Consider the following 20,455-nt stretch of genomic DNA (forward strand, 5'->3'; position numbering starts at 1 on the left):
TACCTTAATTTTGGCAACAAAATACTCTTAGCCAAAAAAACTTTGACAATTTTTCTTTTTTCGCCAAACATGCTATAAAACAAAATCGCTCTCTTTTTTACCGATGATGTTTACGTTTCTTTGAATCGCGTTACGAAATCCAGTTCCTCATTTTTCTCTACGAACCATCCGATTTTTGTTTCCGTGAAACACATGCACACTTCGTTCCTATCTTTAAGGGTAAAATAGTAATTCAGCTTTGACCATCATCATTGAGTCCCAAATAATATATAAGCAAATAAACAATTCATTCTCTAGTCACTTTCCGTCAACTCCACGGCTCTTCTCCGACCGATCGCTACCTTACTCCTCTTTCCCTTATCCAAAAAAACCCTCAAAATTCCGCTGCCCTAAATCTCACTATATTTCTTCTTCAATTTCGTACAATCAAACCAAAAATACGCACCTTTTCCCTTCAATTTCGTCTAAATTTTATTAGGGTTTTTAGTCGTTAGGGGAGATGGCGGTGTTATTAGAGGAGCTGGTGAAGTCTATAGAGATGTGGCTGAAGCTGATTAAGAAGCCTCAGGAGTACATTGACCCGACCCTTGACCCGGTTTTATTAGTTCCGGGTATCGCCGGGTCGATCCTCAACGCCATTGATAAGAAAACAGGTCGAACCGAGCGGGTTTGGGTCCGAATCCTTGGTGCTGACCATGAGTTTTGTGACAAGTTATGGTGTCGCTTTGACCCTTCTACTGGTGAGTTCTCTTTTCATCCTTTTTAATAAGTTTTGGTTATGTGCTCTTATAGGCTGCATTTTTATGTTTATCTTTATTATACAGAAATAGAAGAAGCTGCTTTTAGGTGTTTGCAATAATTTACTGATTTATTTTGAAACAGGTAGAACTGCCAATTTAGACCCTGACACAAGCATTGAGGTCCCGCAAGACAGATATGGACTATATGCTATTGATACTTTGGACCCGGACATGGTTAGCTGCCTTGTACATTATATTATGCGTAGTGATAGTTTGAATATTGTAGAAGGTTAACTTTTTGAATCATTAGTGTTTGAAAACCCATGTATAGAACCGGATTGGAGAAGTGCGGAGATTTGTGCTTATGAAGAATAAAAAAAAACTGTTGTCTTATTTCAAGAGTGCTATCACAAACTAAACTATAAAGCACTTATAACTGGGGTTTTAGGGTATAAAGAGGGATGAAAATCGGGATTTATCAAAGTGAGGGGAAGCAACCAAACTGCTTTCCGCTTCTAATTCGTGTAGAATCCTAGTAGTATTACTTCTCTGAAAGTAATTGTATTTGAGCATTTCTTTGTCCACATTACATTTATTTTGAATAATGGAGTATTCTTGTAGGCTGGTATATATTCAAGGCAATACTTTAAAAATACTTCATGTATTGGGTTGGTCATTTGTAGATCTTCGACTTGCTTTTCTGCACAGAGATATCGAGTGAGTTCTTTCTAGTTAGAGATGCAGCAAGGACTTTTAAGCTTCTTTCATCTGTTAATCATGTACTAATTCAAGGGGGATAACTTAAGTGGACAGATGATAATATTTTTTGATGAAATAATTGGCTTCATTGATGTCATCAGGAAGATGCAAAATATTACAAGAAGCAGAAGCATAGAAGCTTCAAAAAGCAAAAAAAAAGAACACCTGTTAGCATACTACATATATGCTAACTTAGATACAAAGAGCTAACAAAGTTCACAAATGTTTCGGGGGAATCTACAGGGGAAACATTTGCCCAGCTAAATAAAAACAAAAGGCATTTAGCTTTTAGGGCGTTGTTAGGAGTTGAAAGTCCATCAAAGCATCTTCTATTTCTTTCATTCCATATGCTCCAACAAATACAAGCAGGTATCATTTCCCAGACATTCTTGATGGTCTTATCAACTTTCCAGCTGCCCCAGCTCTGAAATGCCTCCTTCATGTTGTGAGGCATAACCCAGCTAATACCAAAAACAGTGCAAAACATGCTCCAAATATCTGCTGCAACTCTACAATGTAGAAATAGATGGTTGTTGGTTTCTGCATCCCTTTGACACATGTTGCATCTATTAACCAACTGGAAGTTCCTTTTAATAAGGTTCTCCTGAGTCAAACATGCCTCATGAAGTGCAGTCCAGCCGAAGCAGATGACCTTGGGTGGTAGTCTGGTTCTCCATATTAATTTCCATGGCCAAAGGTCGGTAATCATTTGTAGTCATTATTAGCTTGTACCCTGCCTTCACAGAATACCTACCATCACTTGCTCCTCCCCATCTGAACTTATCTGTGATGTGCTCATTTAGTGTGATGCCATGTAGTGCCTCTAGCAGCCGAACATAATCAGATACCTCCCAGTCCTGCAAATTCCTTCTTAGAGTAACATTCCAAATGGGGCCATCCTTATTTTGAATGATTGTAGAGTCAGGATCACTTGCAATCTGGAACAGGTTAGGATAGTCAATCCTTAGGGCTGAATTCCCAGACCATTTATTCTTCCAAAATTTGATTTGTTGCCCATTCCCAAATGTAAGGTGGTGGTGTTTAGATAATTCCTCCCATAATCTGCTTATGTACTTCTACACTCCCACCCCATGAGGTGCTCTTGTGAGTTTAGTGTACCAATTGCCTTGAGTTCCGTGCTTAGCATTGGCCACCATCTTCCACAAAGGTTGCTCCTCTTGTGTGTACCTCCAAAGCCACTTAATCAGTAGGCATTTGTTGTGAATTGTCAGGTCCTTGATTCCCAATCTTCCTTGGTGTTTTGGAAGGATGACCTTTTTCCACTTCACCAAGTGAAACTTATGCTCAGTGCTATTCCCTTCCCTGAGAAAATTTCTCCTTATCCTGTCCAACTGATTTAACACTTTGCTGGGCATATGGTGTAGTGACATGTAGTATATGGGAATGCTATCTAGGACACTATTGATTAGTGTGAGTCTACCACCCATAGAGAGGTATTGCATCTGCCAGGAGGCTAATCTTCTCTCAAATTTCTCAATGACCCCGTTCCATATTGTTGAAGAGTTGTGCTTTGTTCCCTATGGTAGGCCCAGGTACGTGGTAGGAAGTGTGCCAATATTACAACCCAGAATTCCTGCTAGCTCCTCCAATTTCTGTACTTCATATGTAAACCTGAAAGTGCTTCAAAAAGAAGAAGAGTTAGATTTAGATGAAGCACCTGATCTCTGTCTGCACCACAGAAATCAGAGTGTCATCAGCATATAGCAAATGAGAGATGTTGATATTGCTCTAATCTCCCACATCAAATCCTCTTATCCATTGTAGTTGTTTGGCCGTGTCTAACATTCTGCTTAACCTTTCCATAGCAAGTATGAATAGGAAGGGAGAGAGAGGATCTCCCTGCCTCAAGCCTCTTTGTGGTGAGAAGAAACCAACTGGGCTTCTGTTGACTAGGACCGAATACTTGACAGTGGAGATATTAAATTTTGTCCACTTGATCCACCTGCTGCCAAACCCCATCTGTCTCAGTATTGAGATAAGATTCACCATCCAACAATGATCATGATAATGATTTAGTGCTCCCATGATGTCTGCTTTAATAAATTTCCATGATTTGTCCCCCCATCCCCTGTTGTAGTCATTTTCAGGGATTGTTATTGCAGATTTCTTCCCCCCTAGAATGGTTTCGATTCTCAAGAACTTCCCGTAGATGTTGAAATTTTGAATTACTCTGAATGTCTAGACTTGTATCCTTCTGCACCCTCTTCTGCATCTAATTCCCAGTGCTAAGCGTTTGCTTCTTTCAAAGCTTCGCAAACCCATCGCAAGTTACTTTCATCGATTTTGATGCTACTTGTAAATCCTCTGCTGCGTTCATAGAAAATAAACCATCTATCATAATCCTCGCTAATATCTCTTAACTCGAAGGACTCGTCCCCCGAGATAAAAAATATTCTCCCATCATTAAGCTGAGAAGAGAGCTTCATCGGGAAAGTTGGTGGCCTGGGAGATCGGAGAGGAGAGAGGAGAAGATTTGGCACATTTCCCAATAGAGAGCATTTTTTTCCTATTTGATAACTTATGTCAGCACACTAAATGAGTGGCCCCCAAATGATAATATTTAGTAATGAACACAGTAATCGGCGTGGATAATTCATTGAAGAAATCAGCATTACGAGTCTTAAGACAGATTTTATTTTCAGTTCATTGAAAAGAGAAAGCTACCTTGAAGAGGAGTCATTTTAAAGTTCCTTACTGGTAAGGGTGACACAAGGTAGAATGCAGTAAGATTGAGTCCTTATGATGCATAGGCAAAATAACTGGTCAGGGGAACTGCAATGGGCTAGGGGCAGTGAAAAAGTCCCTTGAGTAGAGGAGAGAACGAAGGGTTTGTGTTCTGGCAGCCAATTGACCTTTTTCCTGATGATTCTTTTAAGTACTAAAGGCAGTGCTGGCTGTATTTTCTATTGTATTAAGGAGCCTCAATAGAGTAATGACTTTTATGAAATCAGAAGTTTGACTACTTTCCTCATCCTCTTTTGCAGGTTATTGGCTCTGATTGTGTGTATTATTTCCATGATATGATAGCTGAGATGCTCAGCTGGGGTTACCAAGAGGGAAAAACACTCTTTGGGTTTGGCTATGATTTCCGGCAAAGCAACAGGTAGCTGCTGGTTATTTTATAGAGATATTCAACATGGTCTCGAGTAAAAAAATTTGCTGTTAATTATTTTTCAATAAAATTTATATTAATTAATTTTGCTAATTTATTGAAGCTTTTATTAAAAAAAAGAATATTGCTAATTATGCGTGTTTCTCAATCCTCCTTGAAGAATAGAAGTAGAGGTGTCGTTTACAGATTTGATCTCTTGCTTAACAATATCTGGGCAAGGTTAATAACCACATAATGTGTATGTGGTGTTTCTCCATTATTATATTTCGATATTGTTTATTATCTTAATTTGTAGGTGACACACTCAGACATTGCTCTATGTCTAGTTTGAACTGTTGCAGAAGTATTATATCTTGTGTTGAATATGTTGCCATATGTTTATTAATGCTGAAGATTTTCACTTCTCCTTTTCTTATTTTCCAGGCTTCAGGAAACGATGGAGTGTTTTGCGCAAAAGCTAGAGTCTATACATACTGCGTCAGGAGGCAAAAAGATAAACATCATAAGTCATTCTATGGGTGGTCTTCTTGTTAAATGTTTCATGGCTCTCCACAGTGATGTAAAGCCTCTTTTCCTGTTCTTATTTGTAGTCTTGCTCCTCCTTCACTTCCTAACCACTCTTCTTTGCCCTAAAAATCTTTATTTTATAATTGTTGTATTTGCAGATCTTTGAAAAATATGTGAAGAATTGGATTGCAATAGCTGCACCATTCCAAGGTGAGCAACTCTTTCATCTTTTCTAATAAGCTGCATTTATCGGAATGATGTCTCCATTTTTCAAACTTACTTTTCTATGATCACTTGGAAAGTCTTAAATTGATCTATCTATCCATCCATATACATGTAAGTGCAGATGCACTTCAAATCTATATAGTTGTAAATACAAATACTCTCTCTCTCTCTCTCTCTTTTAGGGGGTTTTTTTTTTGGGGGGGGGGGGGGTATGAAATGACTTGTTACTTTTGTACTGCTGTGCTTTACTTTTGGCTTACTCACCCTTCAGAATTGGTAGCTTGCCAGGAAACTGATTGTAGAATAATTTGCATTTTGTATAATTATGCCATTCTCAATTTGGTGTAGAACCTTAGATCTACAAGGGATAATATCCAATCTCTTAGGTTTGAAACTAATCTTAGTGTTTAACTTCTTACCCTCCAGGTTCCCCTAACTTAATTCCTCGGTCTCCTTGTTTTATCCTTTTTTCTGACAGTAAGCTGATATCAATTAGTGGTGCCAGCGTTTGTTCAAGCTGTTCTTTTCTGTTTTATTGTTTTTCAATTTGATTTCCTGATTGATGCGATTCTTATGTTGGTTATCACGTTACAGGTGCTCCTGGATATATTACCTCTGCATTATTGAATGGAACGTCATTTGTGCATGGGTGGGAAGAGAGGTTTTTCATATCCAAATGGAGCATGCATCAGCTGGTTTGTATTTCAGTGCCACTTGAACTGCGCCATGATCATAAATTTTCCCTTTTCTCTCTTTCCTCCATCCCTTTGCATACTTTGTGATTTAGATTCCCTGCCCTGTTTGGCTTATAAAATAAAGGATTCCTTGCCCTGTTTGGCTTATAAAATAAAGGATTCCTTGCCCTGTTTGGCTAGCTAATTGAATATCCTTTTTGATCATAAGAAAACTGGTCAGTTTTCTTCTATGTTCTGCCATCCTGTGGAATTTTGTTGTGTACTTTCTTATATATGGTGGTCAATGTAAAAATGTAACTAATGATTTGCGGAGGCACTGCTTTGCCTATTTTTGAAGGCTTTCAATTACCCACTGTGCTACTCTACGTTCGTAAGGGTGGTTTAATATGATCTCCATTCTAATTATTAGGTGTTTTTCCTTGTCAAAAAAAATAAAATTATTAGGTGTTCCATTTGTCCTTTTTTGGATAATTTCTTTGATCTATTTATTGGTTAAACTTCAATTGCATATTATGCCATCCATTTTGTCTTGCAACATGGACAAGAAGCTACTTCATTTACATTTTTGTTTGCAAAACATTGCTTTCTTTGATGGATCAATTACATCTGATATTTGGACTTGCAGTTGATTGAGTGTCCATCAATATATGAATTAATGGGATGTCCTGATTTCCAATGGGAACATGCGCCAGTTTTAGAAATTTGGAAGGAGAAATCTAACAGTAATGGGGAGTCCACCGTTATACTGGAGTCATACTCTCCACTGGAAGCTGTATCAGTGTATGAGCTAGCTCTTTCAAATAACAAGGTAAGCTGGACATGGAGTAGTATGTCAAACAATTTATGCTGATAAGCTGGTCAATTCATGAGGTCTCCACATTGCAGGGTTATTGGATAGGTCATAGACTTATAATTTGTTGAAGAACAAAAGCTTTTCCTTTTTCCCTCTCTTGAACCATACACGTTTTATTATTATTGGTGGTGATGTTGTTTCTTCTCTTTTGGAGGTTGAAGGGAAACTATAAAATTCATTTGTCCCTATGTTTTTGCAGGTTAACTATAATGGCGAAAAAATTTCCTTGCCATTCAATCAGGAACTTTTGAGCTGGGCTAACAAGACCCGAGAGATTTTGTGCCATGCCAAGGTTCCTGATAAAGTTAAGTTTTACAACATCTACGGCACCAATTACAAGACGCCTCATAGTGTCTGGTACTATATTCTTTCTTCAATGTTTGGATTCAATTTTTTACCACTTGTCTGAATATATATGTGAATAATGGCACATATTTGTAGTTTACGTACTGTGTATAGTTCTAAATTCATGAGAATTTGGTTACTGAATTGGCTTCTTTGCAGTTATGGAAGTGAGAATGCACCCATTTCTGATCTTCAACAATTACCATTTATCCAGGTAAAATTGTTTTGTTTACTTTTGGATTGGCTACTTGTTGCTTTATCTCCACTGTTCCTTGAGCTGAGGGTCTATCGGAAACAATCTCTCTATCTTTATAAGGTAGGGATAGGAAAAGATAAGGTAGGGGTAGGGCTGGCAAAAATGGCCCAAACCCATTCAACCCGCCCAATATTTAACAGGTTGGGCCATACATATAATTCTGATGGGCTGATTTTGGGCCCAACCTATTCTAACCCGTGCAAACACAGTAGCCCAGTTCAACCCGTGAAACTGCCCAACCTGTCAAACTTCCCCAGCTTCAAGCCTTCAACCCATTAACGCTTTAAATTGAGGAGATTCATTTGTGACAGTAAAGAGGATATCACAGGGGTTTGAAAATGGAAATACCACTTGCCATTCAACTTTTGGTATATTCCCTTTTCAAAATAAAATCTTCTTTTTTTAAAGTTATATAAATTAAATATTTGTTTTTTTTTCATACGTTTCTTTCTCATTATAGAGAGAAATTTACGTTTGCTCATGCACGCAAGTGTTTGACAGCACAGATATATCATTATTTAACTTTTGGTATGTATGAATAGTGGGAAAATAAAATATTAAGCTAACAATTAAAAATCAATTTGGTTGCAACAATATTATATTTGAATTCTTGAATCTGCAAAACTAGTATAATGAACATAATTACAAATCGGTATCAAATTTGAACGTCCCAATACTAATGTTTAGTTAATTTGAATTACTAATTCCTAGCAAAATGAATTTATATAACTGTAAAAATAATTACTAGGACTAATAGTTAGGGATAATTTTATACAAAACGTGTACAATAGTTATCAAATTGATTTAAAAAAGAGATAGAATATAAAGTTTGATCTCCAATCTCTAAGCACTTTATTGTGAAACGTGATTACCTGAACATCAAAGGTAATAATAATTCCACTAATGGGTTAAGCTGAGCGGGTTGGGCTATAACCCATTGTTTAGCCCATCTTGACCCTACCCATCTAAGCCCAAGTAAAGTTTAGGTTGGGTTGGGTAATGACCCATTTATTGATTCAACCCATTTTGACCCATCGAAATTCAGCCCAACCCGCCCATTTGCCATCCCTAGGTAGGGGTAAGGTCTGCGTACACACTACCCTCCCCAGACCCCATTTATGATTTTTTTTTTTTTTTGGGTTACTTTTTTGGACTGGGCTGACTGGATACCAATTATGTAGCTTCATTTTCCCACTTTTTTATCTTCACACTGCTCTCACTAACTAGCATCTTTTTATGCATATTCACAGTCTAACTACATATCGGTTGATGGAGATGGTACAGTTCCAACAGAATCTGCCAAGGTATACACTCTACATTTTTCCTCATGTAGTTGTGATATGAATAATTTTCTTTTCATTGCCAGAGAGATCTTCGATAATACTTTAGTGCGACTTGTATGCACTGTTTTTAAGTTTAAAGGCATCACAGATCCTCCCCTGAACTTAAGTGTTACATTTACTGGTTGGACCTGGGATGTAATAGTGTAAAAAAAAGGAAGGAAAGAAGAGATAAAGCATATATTTGATTATATCAGATTCTTTACCCTAAGGTCTTTCATGTACTAACATATTGTGTTAAGAGGGTTTTGTGTAATATAAACTTTTCTCGTTTGTCATCTTTTGCTTGCTAAATTGCTATTGCTATTAAAGATGATCATTAGCACGAGATTTTAGCTTTGGATAAATGCTTATGGTTTTATATCTAAATCCTATCCTTTTCCGTAGTTGCATCTTAGATCTGCGAGAGAGAGAGAGAGCTGGGCATTGCATTGTTCTGCCTGGTATCCTTTTGTTTCCTGTTTTTTGATGTTAGAATCTGAACAAAGTTCTCATTGAATAAGAGCTCTGTTGAAAGCCAAGTACCTCCAGGGACCATTGGATATTTTCAGCTAACCTAACCTGCAGACTAATGGAAGATGTGATCGTTTAGGGGTCATTTGGTTGATGGGATAAGGGATAATAATCCCGGGAATAGATGCAGGGTTATTTTATCCCTGGTTTGGTTGTATTCGCGAATCCATTTATCCCACAATTGTGGTATTATTCTATCCCACATTGAGGGTGGGATAATAATCCCGAGATTAACTAATCCTGGGACAAAACACTACAATGATAGAGATGCCCTTCTCCAAGGCTCGTCCCCCAAAGTCCTTTAAAAGATCCAAAGAATAACATTGGAAATAAAAGTTTATCCCAACTTATCCTAGTATACGCCAAGCACATGTTTTATATTATACCCCATATTTCCCATTTTTAGTCCAATGAACCAAACATCTACCAATAAAAATATATCCACTAAATAATTCGGTCACTATTTTATCCTCGTATTGTAATCCGGGGTTATCTTGTTCCCCAAAAACGACCGCTTACTCTATAAGCTTTTACTGCCAACTGATCCTGATTCCCTGGTCGAAGGTATATTGTTTAATGTGCTATCTTTTTTTCAGGCTGATGGGCTTAATGCAGAAGCTAGGGTTGGAGTCCCTGGGGATCACAGAGGAATCATATGTGACCGCCATGTGTTTAGAGTGGTCAAGCACTGGTTAAGAGCAGATCATGATCCTTATTACAATCCAATCAACGATTATGTTATCTTACCCACTGCATTTGATATTGAAAGGCACCATGAGAAAGGCTTGGATGTAACCTCTCTTAGAGAGGAGTGGGAAATTGTTTCAGAAAGCCAGGATGGCGAAAAGAATGCAACTAGCGGAAAGCCTAAGGTGGGTTCTATATCTGTTTCTCATGTTGGAGGTGACAAAACTACATGGGAAGAAGCCCATGGCACCGTCATTATCCACCCCAAGAGTGAAGGTAAGCAGCATGTCGAGTTAAATGCCATGTCTGTCTCTGCAAGTGCTTGAAACTTCTTTTACCACTTCAAAGTTCAAAGGGGTTCTTTTGTTGCGTACATATCTGCCTATTCTTGGGCGATCCCTTCTGTATATACCAACTAGTTGTATTCCTAAACTCAAGAAATGAAAAGCAGCGAAATACTGAACATAACTATGTATATGTATATATGTGCATATTCCAATGACCGTAATATATATTGTGGATCATTCAAATAAGAGACTTGGTTTCTTGCTCGTACAACACCATCTGCGATTCGATTAATGGTAAGCTGTATATCTAAAGGGTAGTATTGATCACTCAAACTCAGTCCAATAAGCTGATTTGCTAGATTCGTCAGTTTTCTGGATTTGCTGTAAATCATGGAAATTGTTCGTCCAATTGGACTGTTGTGCTTTTCAAGGTATGATCAAAATTTACCCTGCAGCCTTAACGACTAATGGTTATTGAGCACTATGGCTATGAGGAGTGGCCGAGTGCAACAGTCTTTAAGGTAAAAAATTTTATTAAGCCATCACCTCCTGACTTCCAAGATACAGCTAAAGACTTCTTTCAACTCTTTGTGAAAAGGTTCCGGCCTGTGGAAATATTATGAATCTCGATTATTTGCATAAAGCATGCATATTCTGATTCTTTGTCCTGATATGATTACTATAAACTAAATATAGTAGATGAAGATGGCCCAAGTTAAAGATGGGAGAATTTTTTATTTTTTTTTGGTAATGGGGGATTGCATATATATTAATAATAATTCCAAAGAGTCAATATTACAAATCAAAATATTTCTAGTTACTTCAGTTCCTAAGGTGTCTGCCCAAAATAATTCATTTGCAAACACTGGAGGAACTGGTAGCATTGTTGTTCTTCCCAAGAAGTTTGTTTTTGCTCCTTGCTTTGCCGATGCATCCGCCACCCTATTCTATTCCCTGCCCTGCCTTGAACTAGAACTCGGAAACCAGGACACATAACTATAAGAGAGTAGCTGCCAGACCCACAAATGAATAGGAAGCGAGGCGAGGGTCCTTCATTAAAGGGGGAAAAAGAGGGGTGGGGCTTTGTTCTGGGGGGGGGGGGGCTTGCGCAGCTTTAGAAAGGAGAGAATTTCAGAAAGTCATTCTCTCCAACCTTTTCTTGCTAGATCGGATTGAGAGTGACTTCTTCCGCTGACTAAGGTGTTTCGTTTGTGCGTTTGCAACATCCGAAAGGAAAGCCGTCTCTCTTCCATTCGGAGCAAGCATCGTAATCGTACCGCTATAAAACTGTACCCTATTCTATTCCCTGTAGCTGTGCTTCACAACTACTCTGGCCATCCTTTGGATCAACAATCTGCATTCACAAATAATAGAATCATAAGTGTGATTAATATTTTTATTACCTCTGACGAGTCTGTGGCTACTTCCAGCGGTGTTAGGCATTCTTGCTTTGCAATTTAAAGGCCTTTAAGCAATGTAGTCAGTTCTGCAAGGGTGTTGGTTGTGTGTGACATATTCTCCAAATACCCGAGGATACAATCACCATTGGGTGTCCTAAAACCCCCACCAATTCCCCCTTTATCAGTGTCCTAAAATCACCATCAGTATTGATCCCTACTCCTGGGTTACCTTTAGCTGCCCCATCAGTATTTAGCTTGTAGTGCCCCCTTAGAGTGGCTTCCACTTGACATTGATAGGGACTATATCTTTAATGTTCCATGTGCCTGCTATTGTGTAGAATTCAGTGGTTTTAGCAATGGTGTTCATAGTGGAGATGAGATCTTTCCTATTGTTGAATAGGTTATGATTCCTAGCTAACCAAATGTGCCAAAAGTAAAAGGGAAGGATAGCCTCCTAGGAGATAGTATTATTGAAAGGCATTTTCCTCAGTTTGTTCCATGTAGAGGGCCAGAGCTGGGCTGTGAAGGTTAGATTCATTTATTGGCTTTCATAAGTGTTTTTTGAGGTTAGATCATGCCAGAACTGAATGGCATTTGGACAGTCAAAGAAAATATGGTTGCTTGTTTCTGGAATTGTGGAGCAGAAACAGCATGTAGGGTTATAGTTAACCCCAATTCTGTGCAGGAAAGCTTATGTTGGAAGCCTTTCTCGAGCAAGCAGCCAGATGAAAGTTTTGATTTTATTAGGTACCTTTAACTTCCATATCCAACTGAAATTACCCCTCCCCATTCTTCAGAGGCTTACTGTTGCTACTAAGGAAGGTGTAGGCTGACTTGATGGTAAAGGAGCCATTATGTATCAGATCCCAAATTAACTAGTCTTCCTTGACAGTTTACAGGGATGAAGATGGGAAAAATTGTTAGAGGCTCAGTCGGTACTCTGTTAGAATCATAAATCTTTGCCTGTGGTGATTAAATATTTTTCATGAATCATGGAATGACATGATTATAAAAACTATTCTTTTATCAAAAGAACGTATTACGTACCTCATTTATGGGAAAGAATATTGTCATTTGCAAGTGTCTCAACCTGTGCTCTATATTATAGCCTATTTAGAGCCTCAAGCTTCTTGGAGGCGAAAAAAGTACTTTTCAAAAAATTTAAGTTGTTTGGCCAAGATGGAGAAGTACATTTGGCCAGCGGCAGAAGCAATTTTTCTGCTTTTGGGAAGAAGCAGAAAATTCTAGCTTCTTCCAAGAAAAAAAACACAAGCAGAAAATTAATTTATTAAAGACAAAATTATCCTCACCATAAATTTATATTGTCCAAATTATCCCTCATTGATTTAAGTTTTTTCTTTTCATTTTTGTTTCTAGTTTTTACCATTCTTTTAAAATTAAAGATATCATATACATGAATCATATCGTAACTTTCCAAATTTTTTATTGACTTTTCTTATTTTTGATTTTTTGTTTGTGTAATGTCTTGTAACTTTCCAATTTATTTTCTTCCTTTTTCATACTAAAGCAACTTATCTACATCCTTCTTTGGATTATCAATTATCTTCCTACAAATAATCATTTATAATTTCTTCTGTTATATGCTATTAGTTCCTGAATCTTTAAAACATTTATCAAATATAATTTATGAAAATTACCTACAAATAAGTAATAAATTTACAATAGCATCATATAATCTATCTATATTATTATTAAAATAAAAATAAAAAATATCCATATTAAGCCAAGTGACAGCCTCACAATAGGCTATTTGACAATTTAGTACAAAGTTAGTTAGGTTAGGTAATAATTAATTAATTTTTGAATTTAAATTTTTATAAACGAAATTATACATTATGTATTGTTAATAATTAGATACTCTTTTTGAATTAAACCATACTTAACTATTATTTTTTATGTGCAACAATTTATATAAATTTATTTATATATATATATATATATATATATATATATTATGGTTCAATGTCATCTTTCAAGTTTGACACTCAGAATCATCTAGTTACAACTATTATTGCTATACATAATTTCATCAGACAAAATTCTTCTACCGATAAGAAATTCAACTATTATGCTAATAAAGACATTACTGCAGAGATTGAGGAAGGATATGAGCCTTCTCGTATTCCTTTAGAAATGCAAGGCTTCTACTAATATGGAGGCGTTGTGCGTGTGCCATAAAAGTAGAGATGAAATTATTGAGAAATGTTATCATATGTGAGTGACTTTATTTATTATTTTATGGTGGATTATCAATATATAGTAATTTGTGGAATAGACTTGTAATTTATACTGAATGATGTATTTTGATTATTCAAATCATCATGTAACAATAAGTAATTATACAAGATAATATTTTATGCTTTAGTATAACTATATATGTAAAATTGATTTAAATCTTTAATATGTATGTTTACATTATGTTTCATATGTTAATTAAATAAAATAAAAAATAATTAAAGTATCTTACGATAAATATTTAAGTTTTTCTCTTTAAAATAATTATAAGACCTTTGTATTATCCTTTTTGGTAATTTGACACTCAAAAGCACTTTTTAGAAAGATTGGTCAAACACAATTTGTTTATCAAATGTTACAAAAAATACTTCTTAAATGTATTGGTCAACCACAATTTTTTTTTTCAAAAGTACTTTTGAAAAAAAAATTCAAAATAAGCAGATTTTGGCAGCTTGGTCAAACGGGCTCTTTTAGTCAAGTTTCTCCCATGACCAAAAGTGCTTTTTCCCTCAAAAATCACTTTTTCCCTCAACTTGAGATGTTTGACCAAGCGTTTTGGGTGAAAAAAATGTTTTAGGGAAGAGACAAAAGCGGTTTTGGAGAAGCAGAAAAAAATAGTTTCTCCCAAGAAGCAGAAGCAAGTTTAACTTTTCTTCTTATCAAAAATACCCTTAGCAAAATATAATATATATCAAAATAACATTGCTTATTTAAACCTAATACTTAGAATTAGAGATTATATTATTGAACTCTCCTAATGTATAAATCTTTCTTCTTATTTTAGAATAAATTTCTAATATATAGTGACTATTGGGGTGAATACTTTTATATTTGTTCAATAATATTTTGATTTATTTAAATCATCTTGAAAGAACTAAAGTACATTCTAATTTTATTTTCATATTTTACTTAAATAAAAAGAAAAAACTTAATTATTATCTTTAATAATAAATATTTGAGATTATTTATTTATTTATATAATATTAACTATTAAGTAAATCTTTTTATGTCCTTTTTCATAATTGATACTTAAAGCACTTTTTGAGAAGTTTGGCCAAATTTCAAAAGTGTTTTTCAGATTGATTAGTCAAATACAAAGTGCTTCTCTCTAAAAATACTTTTTTGAAAAGCACTTTTTCAAAATAAGCTGAACTATTAGTCTCCAACTAATTCTTAATAGTCTTAATAGTACGTATTAGTCTTTAAAGTAAAAGATTTCATCAACGCGTAGCGCTATCCAATAGCTAAGTGATTAATGATTTTGATTAAATAAAAAATAAAAAATTCCACTTACCAACTGAACAGTGCAAACATTTTACAGGGGCATTCCTCTGTGCCAAAGCCATGTAGCCACTGAAAGTTGCTATGCTTATCAAAATAATCTATCTATTTATATATAAAATTTATATATAAAAAAGAATATAATGATGCCAAGTGGCATAATCACAATTCAACAAGTGTTATCTTTTGGGACACATCTCCAATAAAATTGGAATTTAAAATTAATTAAAACTAGAAAATAGGCAAAAAAGCATTCAACCTACGAATTCACAAAAAAAAGATACTGCCGCCCATGTTGGGCAGTTATTCTATTTATCATTAGAATTGGAAATTAAGTTTTTTTTTTAGTTAAGAATAATCAATCAATTATTATTAAATCTTAAAAGTTCACGTTTAATTGCAGTTACAACTTCTAATAATAAGGAGATAGACAAAGCAACAGTTACAATCTTTTTTAAGTACTGTTTCAAGCCAAAGCCTTTACATTTCACTTTAATTACAGTTACAACTCCTAATAGTAAGGATTAAGGAGATATACAAGGTAACGGTTACAATCTTCTTTAAGTACTGTTTCAGGCCAAAGCCTTCACGTTTTCACCTATTATTTCAGCCAAACGCATATGTTTTCAATTCCAAACGCCACAAGTTTCAACTACAATGGCACTCAAGGTAGAGAAAAAATCAACAAAGTAGTAGTAGTTTACCAGTGAAGTCGATCCAAAGGTAGAAAGCTTTTCTTTTCTCACATTTTCATCTTGAGGCTTCTATAATTATATTAATTTTTCACGTTTGCATCATAATTGTTCTTTCGCATAAACTTCTTATTCCCTATTGCTTATAATTTGTGCTTTTATTTTGTCTTTATAGTAACTGTAAAGACAATAAAAATCTTCGGCAATTCAGTACATTTCTTATGGTTTTCATTTCTCTAATCCTTTTTTTTTTCCTTACTTATTTTCTTCTTTTGTTTGGTCATGGTTATATGAAGGAGATGAGTATCAAATATGGAATTGTAAATAATGTTTTGTCATTGAAGTAATCGTCGTTTTTATGTCTTTTTCTTTTGTTAGATTAGTTCCTTCTCTTTTCACTTTCTTCTTTTCTGCTTTCCTCTATTTCTTCTTCTTTGTTTCTTTCTGTAGAGTAACATACTGGAGAAAACTATTCCAATATTATGCTCATAAACATTTTGAAAGGTAAATTGAATTTTACAGTATTACACTTATACCTATAAATGGTAAAGTTTTAACTTAACAATATGCTAGATGATTATTGAGCAGTTGTGGTAGATGTTTTAATTTTTTTCATATTTAGTTTTTTTAAGGATTCTGTTATATAGGTTCTTAAAGATCTGCTTTCCAAATATTCAGTGGAATGATGGCGTTTGTTTTCCATGGGAGGGAAGGAAGCTAATGGAAGGCTTGAAAACTATATGTTATCTTTGTAGATTAAGTTAATTGACGTCTATATATTATGAGAATCCAATTTGATATTTTAATATTTATTTAAATTCATATATGCTATTATACTGGTTAAGGATAGAAATGATGCATAGTGCATTTACCTTAACTAATAATTGATCTTTGTTTGTTATTTCTTTACTTGATTAACTTAAGATTTCTTACTTTCCTTGAAAAACACATTCATGTATGGAATATTTCTACTGATTCGGGGAGTCTTTTATTCTGACACTGTTATAAAATAAAGATTGTAAAGTAAAGACAAGTATAGAGAGAAACTGATATATTATTCAAACTTCAAACTTCTGTACATAATGAACTGAAGACTCCTCTATTTATAGAAGAAAGGAAGCAGCTGCGAGGCTTTTCAGGAAGCAGCTGCAAAGCTTTTCTTTAGCTGCTTGTAAGTTGTCTGCATGAGCTGCTTGCAACCTGCCTGTTTAATAAGAAGCTGCTGCAAATCATTTCATTGAGCTGCTTGCAACCTGCCTGCATCAGCTGCTTGTAGATAAACTTCAACAAAGTACTAAATGGATAATCTTCTTCAGGAAGATTATCTATAGCGGAGTAATAAATGGACATCCACAATATAATTATTTTCATAACACTCCCCCTTGGATGTTCATTTAAAAGGTATTGTGCCTCGTTAAAACCTTACTAGGAAAAATCCCTGTGGGAAAAAGTCCTAGTGAAGGAAAAAGAGTACACATATTTAGTAATACACATTGCTAGCTGCCTCATTAAAAACCTTATAAGGAAAACCCTGTGGGAAAAAACCTTAGTAAGGAAAAAAGAGTACATCGCGTATTTTCCTCCCCCTCATGAAAACCTTGTTTCAAATATTTGAGTCTCTGCATTCCAATCTTGTATACCATCTTCTCAAAAGTTGAAGTTGGTAAAGATTTAGTGAATAAATCTGCCGGATTGTCACTTGAACGGATTTGTTGCACATCAATGTCATAATTTTTCTGAAGATCGTGTGTGTAGAATAATTTTGGTGAAATGTGCTTCGTTCTATCTCCTTTTATAAATCCTCCCTTCAATTGGGCTATGCATGCAGCATTGTCTTCGTATAAAATTGTGGGTCTTTTCTCACATTTCAAACCATATTTTTCTCGAATAAAATGAATTATTGATCTCAACCATACGCATTCCCTACTTGCTTCATGAATAGCTATTATTTCAGCATGATTCGAAGAAGTAGCAACAATAGATTGCTTTGTGGAGTGCCATGATCTGATAGTACCTCCACATGTAAACACGTACCCGGTTTGAGATCTAGCTTTATGGGGATCAGATAAATAACCTGCATCTGCATAACCAACAAGATCTGCACTATCTTTGTTAGCATAAAACAAACCCATATCAAGAGTTCCCTTTAAATATCGCAATATATGCTTAATCCCGTTCCAATGTCTCCGTATAGGAGAAGAACTATATCTTGCTAGTAAATTAACAGAAAATGCTATGTCAGGCCTTGTAGAATTAGCAAGATACATTAGTGCACCAATTGCACTGAGATAGGGTACTTCGGGACCAAGGAGTTCCTCATCCTCTTCTGGAGGTCGGAACAAATCTTTATTCACTTCAAGTGATCTAACAACAATTGGTGTACTCAATGGGTGCGCTTTGTCCATGTAAAAGCGTTTTAGGACCCTTTCTGTATAGGCAGATTGATGGATAAAGATCCCGTCTGCTAAATGTTCAATTTGCAGACCAAGACAAAGTTTTGTCTTTTCAAGATCTTTCATCTCAAATTCTTTCTTAAGATATTCAATTGCCTTTTGGAGCTCTTCTGGAGTTCCAACAAGATTTATGTCATCAACATAAACAACAAGTATAACAAATTCTGAAGCCATTTTCTTTATAAAAATGCATGGACAAATAACATCATTTATGTAACCCTCTTTCATCAAATATTCACTGAGGCGATTATACCACATGCGCCCAGATTGCTTTAAACCGTACAAAGATCTTTGTAATCTGATTGAGTACATTTTCCGAGATTTTGAATATGCTTCAGGCATTTTAAATCCTTCAGGGATTTTTATGTAAATTTCATTATCAAGTAACCCGTACAGATAAGCTATAACCACATCCATTAGATGTATTTCAAGCCTTTCATGTAAGGCTAAACTGATGAGATATCGAAATGTTATGGCATCCATAACGGGTGAATATGTGTCTTCATAATCGACTTTAGGTCGTTGTGAGAATCCTTGTGCAACAAGGCGAGCCTTGTATCTTTCAACTTCATTTTGCTCATTCCTTTTTCGCACAAAAACTCATTTATGACCAACTGGTTTTATACCAGCAGGTGTTTGGACTACTGGTCCAAAGATCTCTCTTTTAGCAAGTGCGTTCAATTCTGATTGAATTACCCCTTGCCATTTTGGCCAATCAGATCTTTGTTGACATTCTTCGACAGATTGGGGTTCAAAATCCTCATTATCTTGCATAATGTTAAGTGCAACATTATATGCAAAAATATTATCCACCACTATTTCAGATCGATTTAAATTAATCCCATCACCAGTAGAACTTATTAAAAGTTTCTCGCTCACTTGAGTCTCGGGTTTATTGATTTCTTCAGAAATCTCATAACTAATCAGATCTTGGGCCTCTTCAGGAGATCCCTTCATAATATCATTTTGATCATTTGTCGATTTTCTTTTTCTAGGATTTCGATCCTTAGAACCCATAGGCCTACCACGCTTCAGGCGTGCTTTAGGTTCACTAGCTCTCATGCTAATAGATGGTCCTGCTGGGACATCAATTCGGATAGGCACATTCTCTGCAGGGATATGTGACTTAGTTATCCTTTTCAAATCAGTAAATGCGTCTGGCATTTGATTTACTATATTCTGTAAATGGATGATCTTCTGGACCTCCTGATTACATATAGGGGTACGTGGATCAAAGTGAGATAATGATGAAACTTTCCACACAATTTCTCTTTTGATTTCCTTTTTCTCTCCCCCTAATTGTGAGAAATTTATTTCATCAAATCGACAATCTGCAAATCGAGCAGTAAATAAATCTCCCGTCAATAGTTCAAGATAGCGAATAATAGAGGGTGATTCAAACCCGATATATATTCCTAACCTTCTTTGGGGGCCCATCTTACTGCGCTGTGGTGGTGCTACTGGCACATATACAGCACATCCAAAAATTCGTAGATGAGCAATATTTGGTTCATGACCAAAAATCAATTGTGACGGAGAATATTTATTATAATGAGTCGGTCTGAGACAGATAAGTGATGCTGCATGCAAGGTAGCATGGCCCCAAACAATAGTGGGCAATTTTATTTTCATAAGTAGTGGTCTTGCTATCAATTGCAGCCGTTTAATAAATGACTCTGCAAGGCCATTTTGAGTATGAACATAAGCTACAGGATGTTCAATTTTTATTCCAACTGATAGACAGTAATTATCAAAAGCTTGAAATGAGAATTCTCCAGCATTATCAAGGCGAATAGCCTTTATAGGATAATCTGAGAATTGTGCCCTTAATCGAATTATTTGGGCTAATAACTTTGCAAACGCCAGGTTGCGAGATGATAGTATGCAAACATGAGACCATCTTGAAGATGCATCTATTAGGACCATAAAATATCTAAACAGCCCACTTGGTGGGTGAATAGGTCCACATATATCCCCATGTATAAGTTCTAAAAAGGTACGGGACTCAATGCCAACCTTCATTGGTGATGGTG

At 35.6% G+C, this 20,455-nt stretch overlaps 1 protein-coding gene across 1 annotated transcript; it reads left to right on the forward strand.

The window, feature by feature from the left end:
• Window positions 1-294: 294 nt before the first annotated feature.
• LOC107769121 (lecithin-cholesterol acyltransferase-like 4) lies at window positions 295-10,608 on the forward strand. The gene is made up of 11 exons (XM_016588304.2): window positions 295-740; window positions 883-974; window positions 4,505-4,623; window positions 5,056-5,191; window positions 5,298-5,349; window positions 5,959-6,059; window positions 6,685-6,867; window positions 7,112-7,269; window positions 7,417-7,471; window positions 8,764-8,817; window positions 9,963-10,608. Exons 1-11 carry the CDS (start codon window positions 500-502, stop codon window positions 10,377-10,379), a joined length of 1,608 nt encoding a protein of 535 aa, XP_016443790.1. The 5' UTR covers window positions 295-499; the 3' UTR covers window positions 10,380-10,608.
• Window positions 10,609-20,455: the final 9,847 nt, after the last annotated feature.

The sequence above is a fragment of the Nicotiana tabacum genome, chromosome 17 (genome assembly GCF_000715075.1).
Source record: "Nicotiana tabacum cultivar K326 chromosome 17, ASM71507v2, whole genome shotgun sequence".
Classification (NCBI taxonomy): Eukaryota; Viridiplantae; Streptophyta; class Magnoliopsida; order Solanales; family Solanaceae; genus Nicotiana; species Nicotiana tabacum.

Bases quoted from the DNA above. Each gene is read 5' to 3' on its own strand.
- LOC107769121 (XM_016588304.2), top strand. From the start codon at position 500: ATGGCGGTGTTATTAGAGGAGCTGGTGAAGTCTATAGAGATGTGGCTG. The intron at 975-4,504 runs GTTAGCTGCCTT...CCTCTTTTGCAG, and splicing joins ATACTTTGGACCCGGACATG to GTTATTGGCTCTGATTGTGT. The intron at 5,192-5,297 runs GTAAAGCCTCTT...TTGTATTTGCAG, and splicing joins TCATGGCTCTCCACAGTGAT to ATCTTTGAAAAATATGTGAA.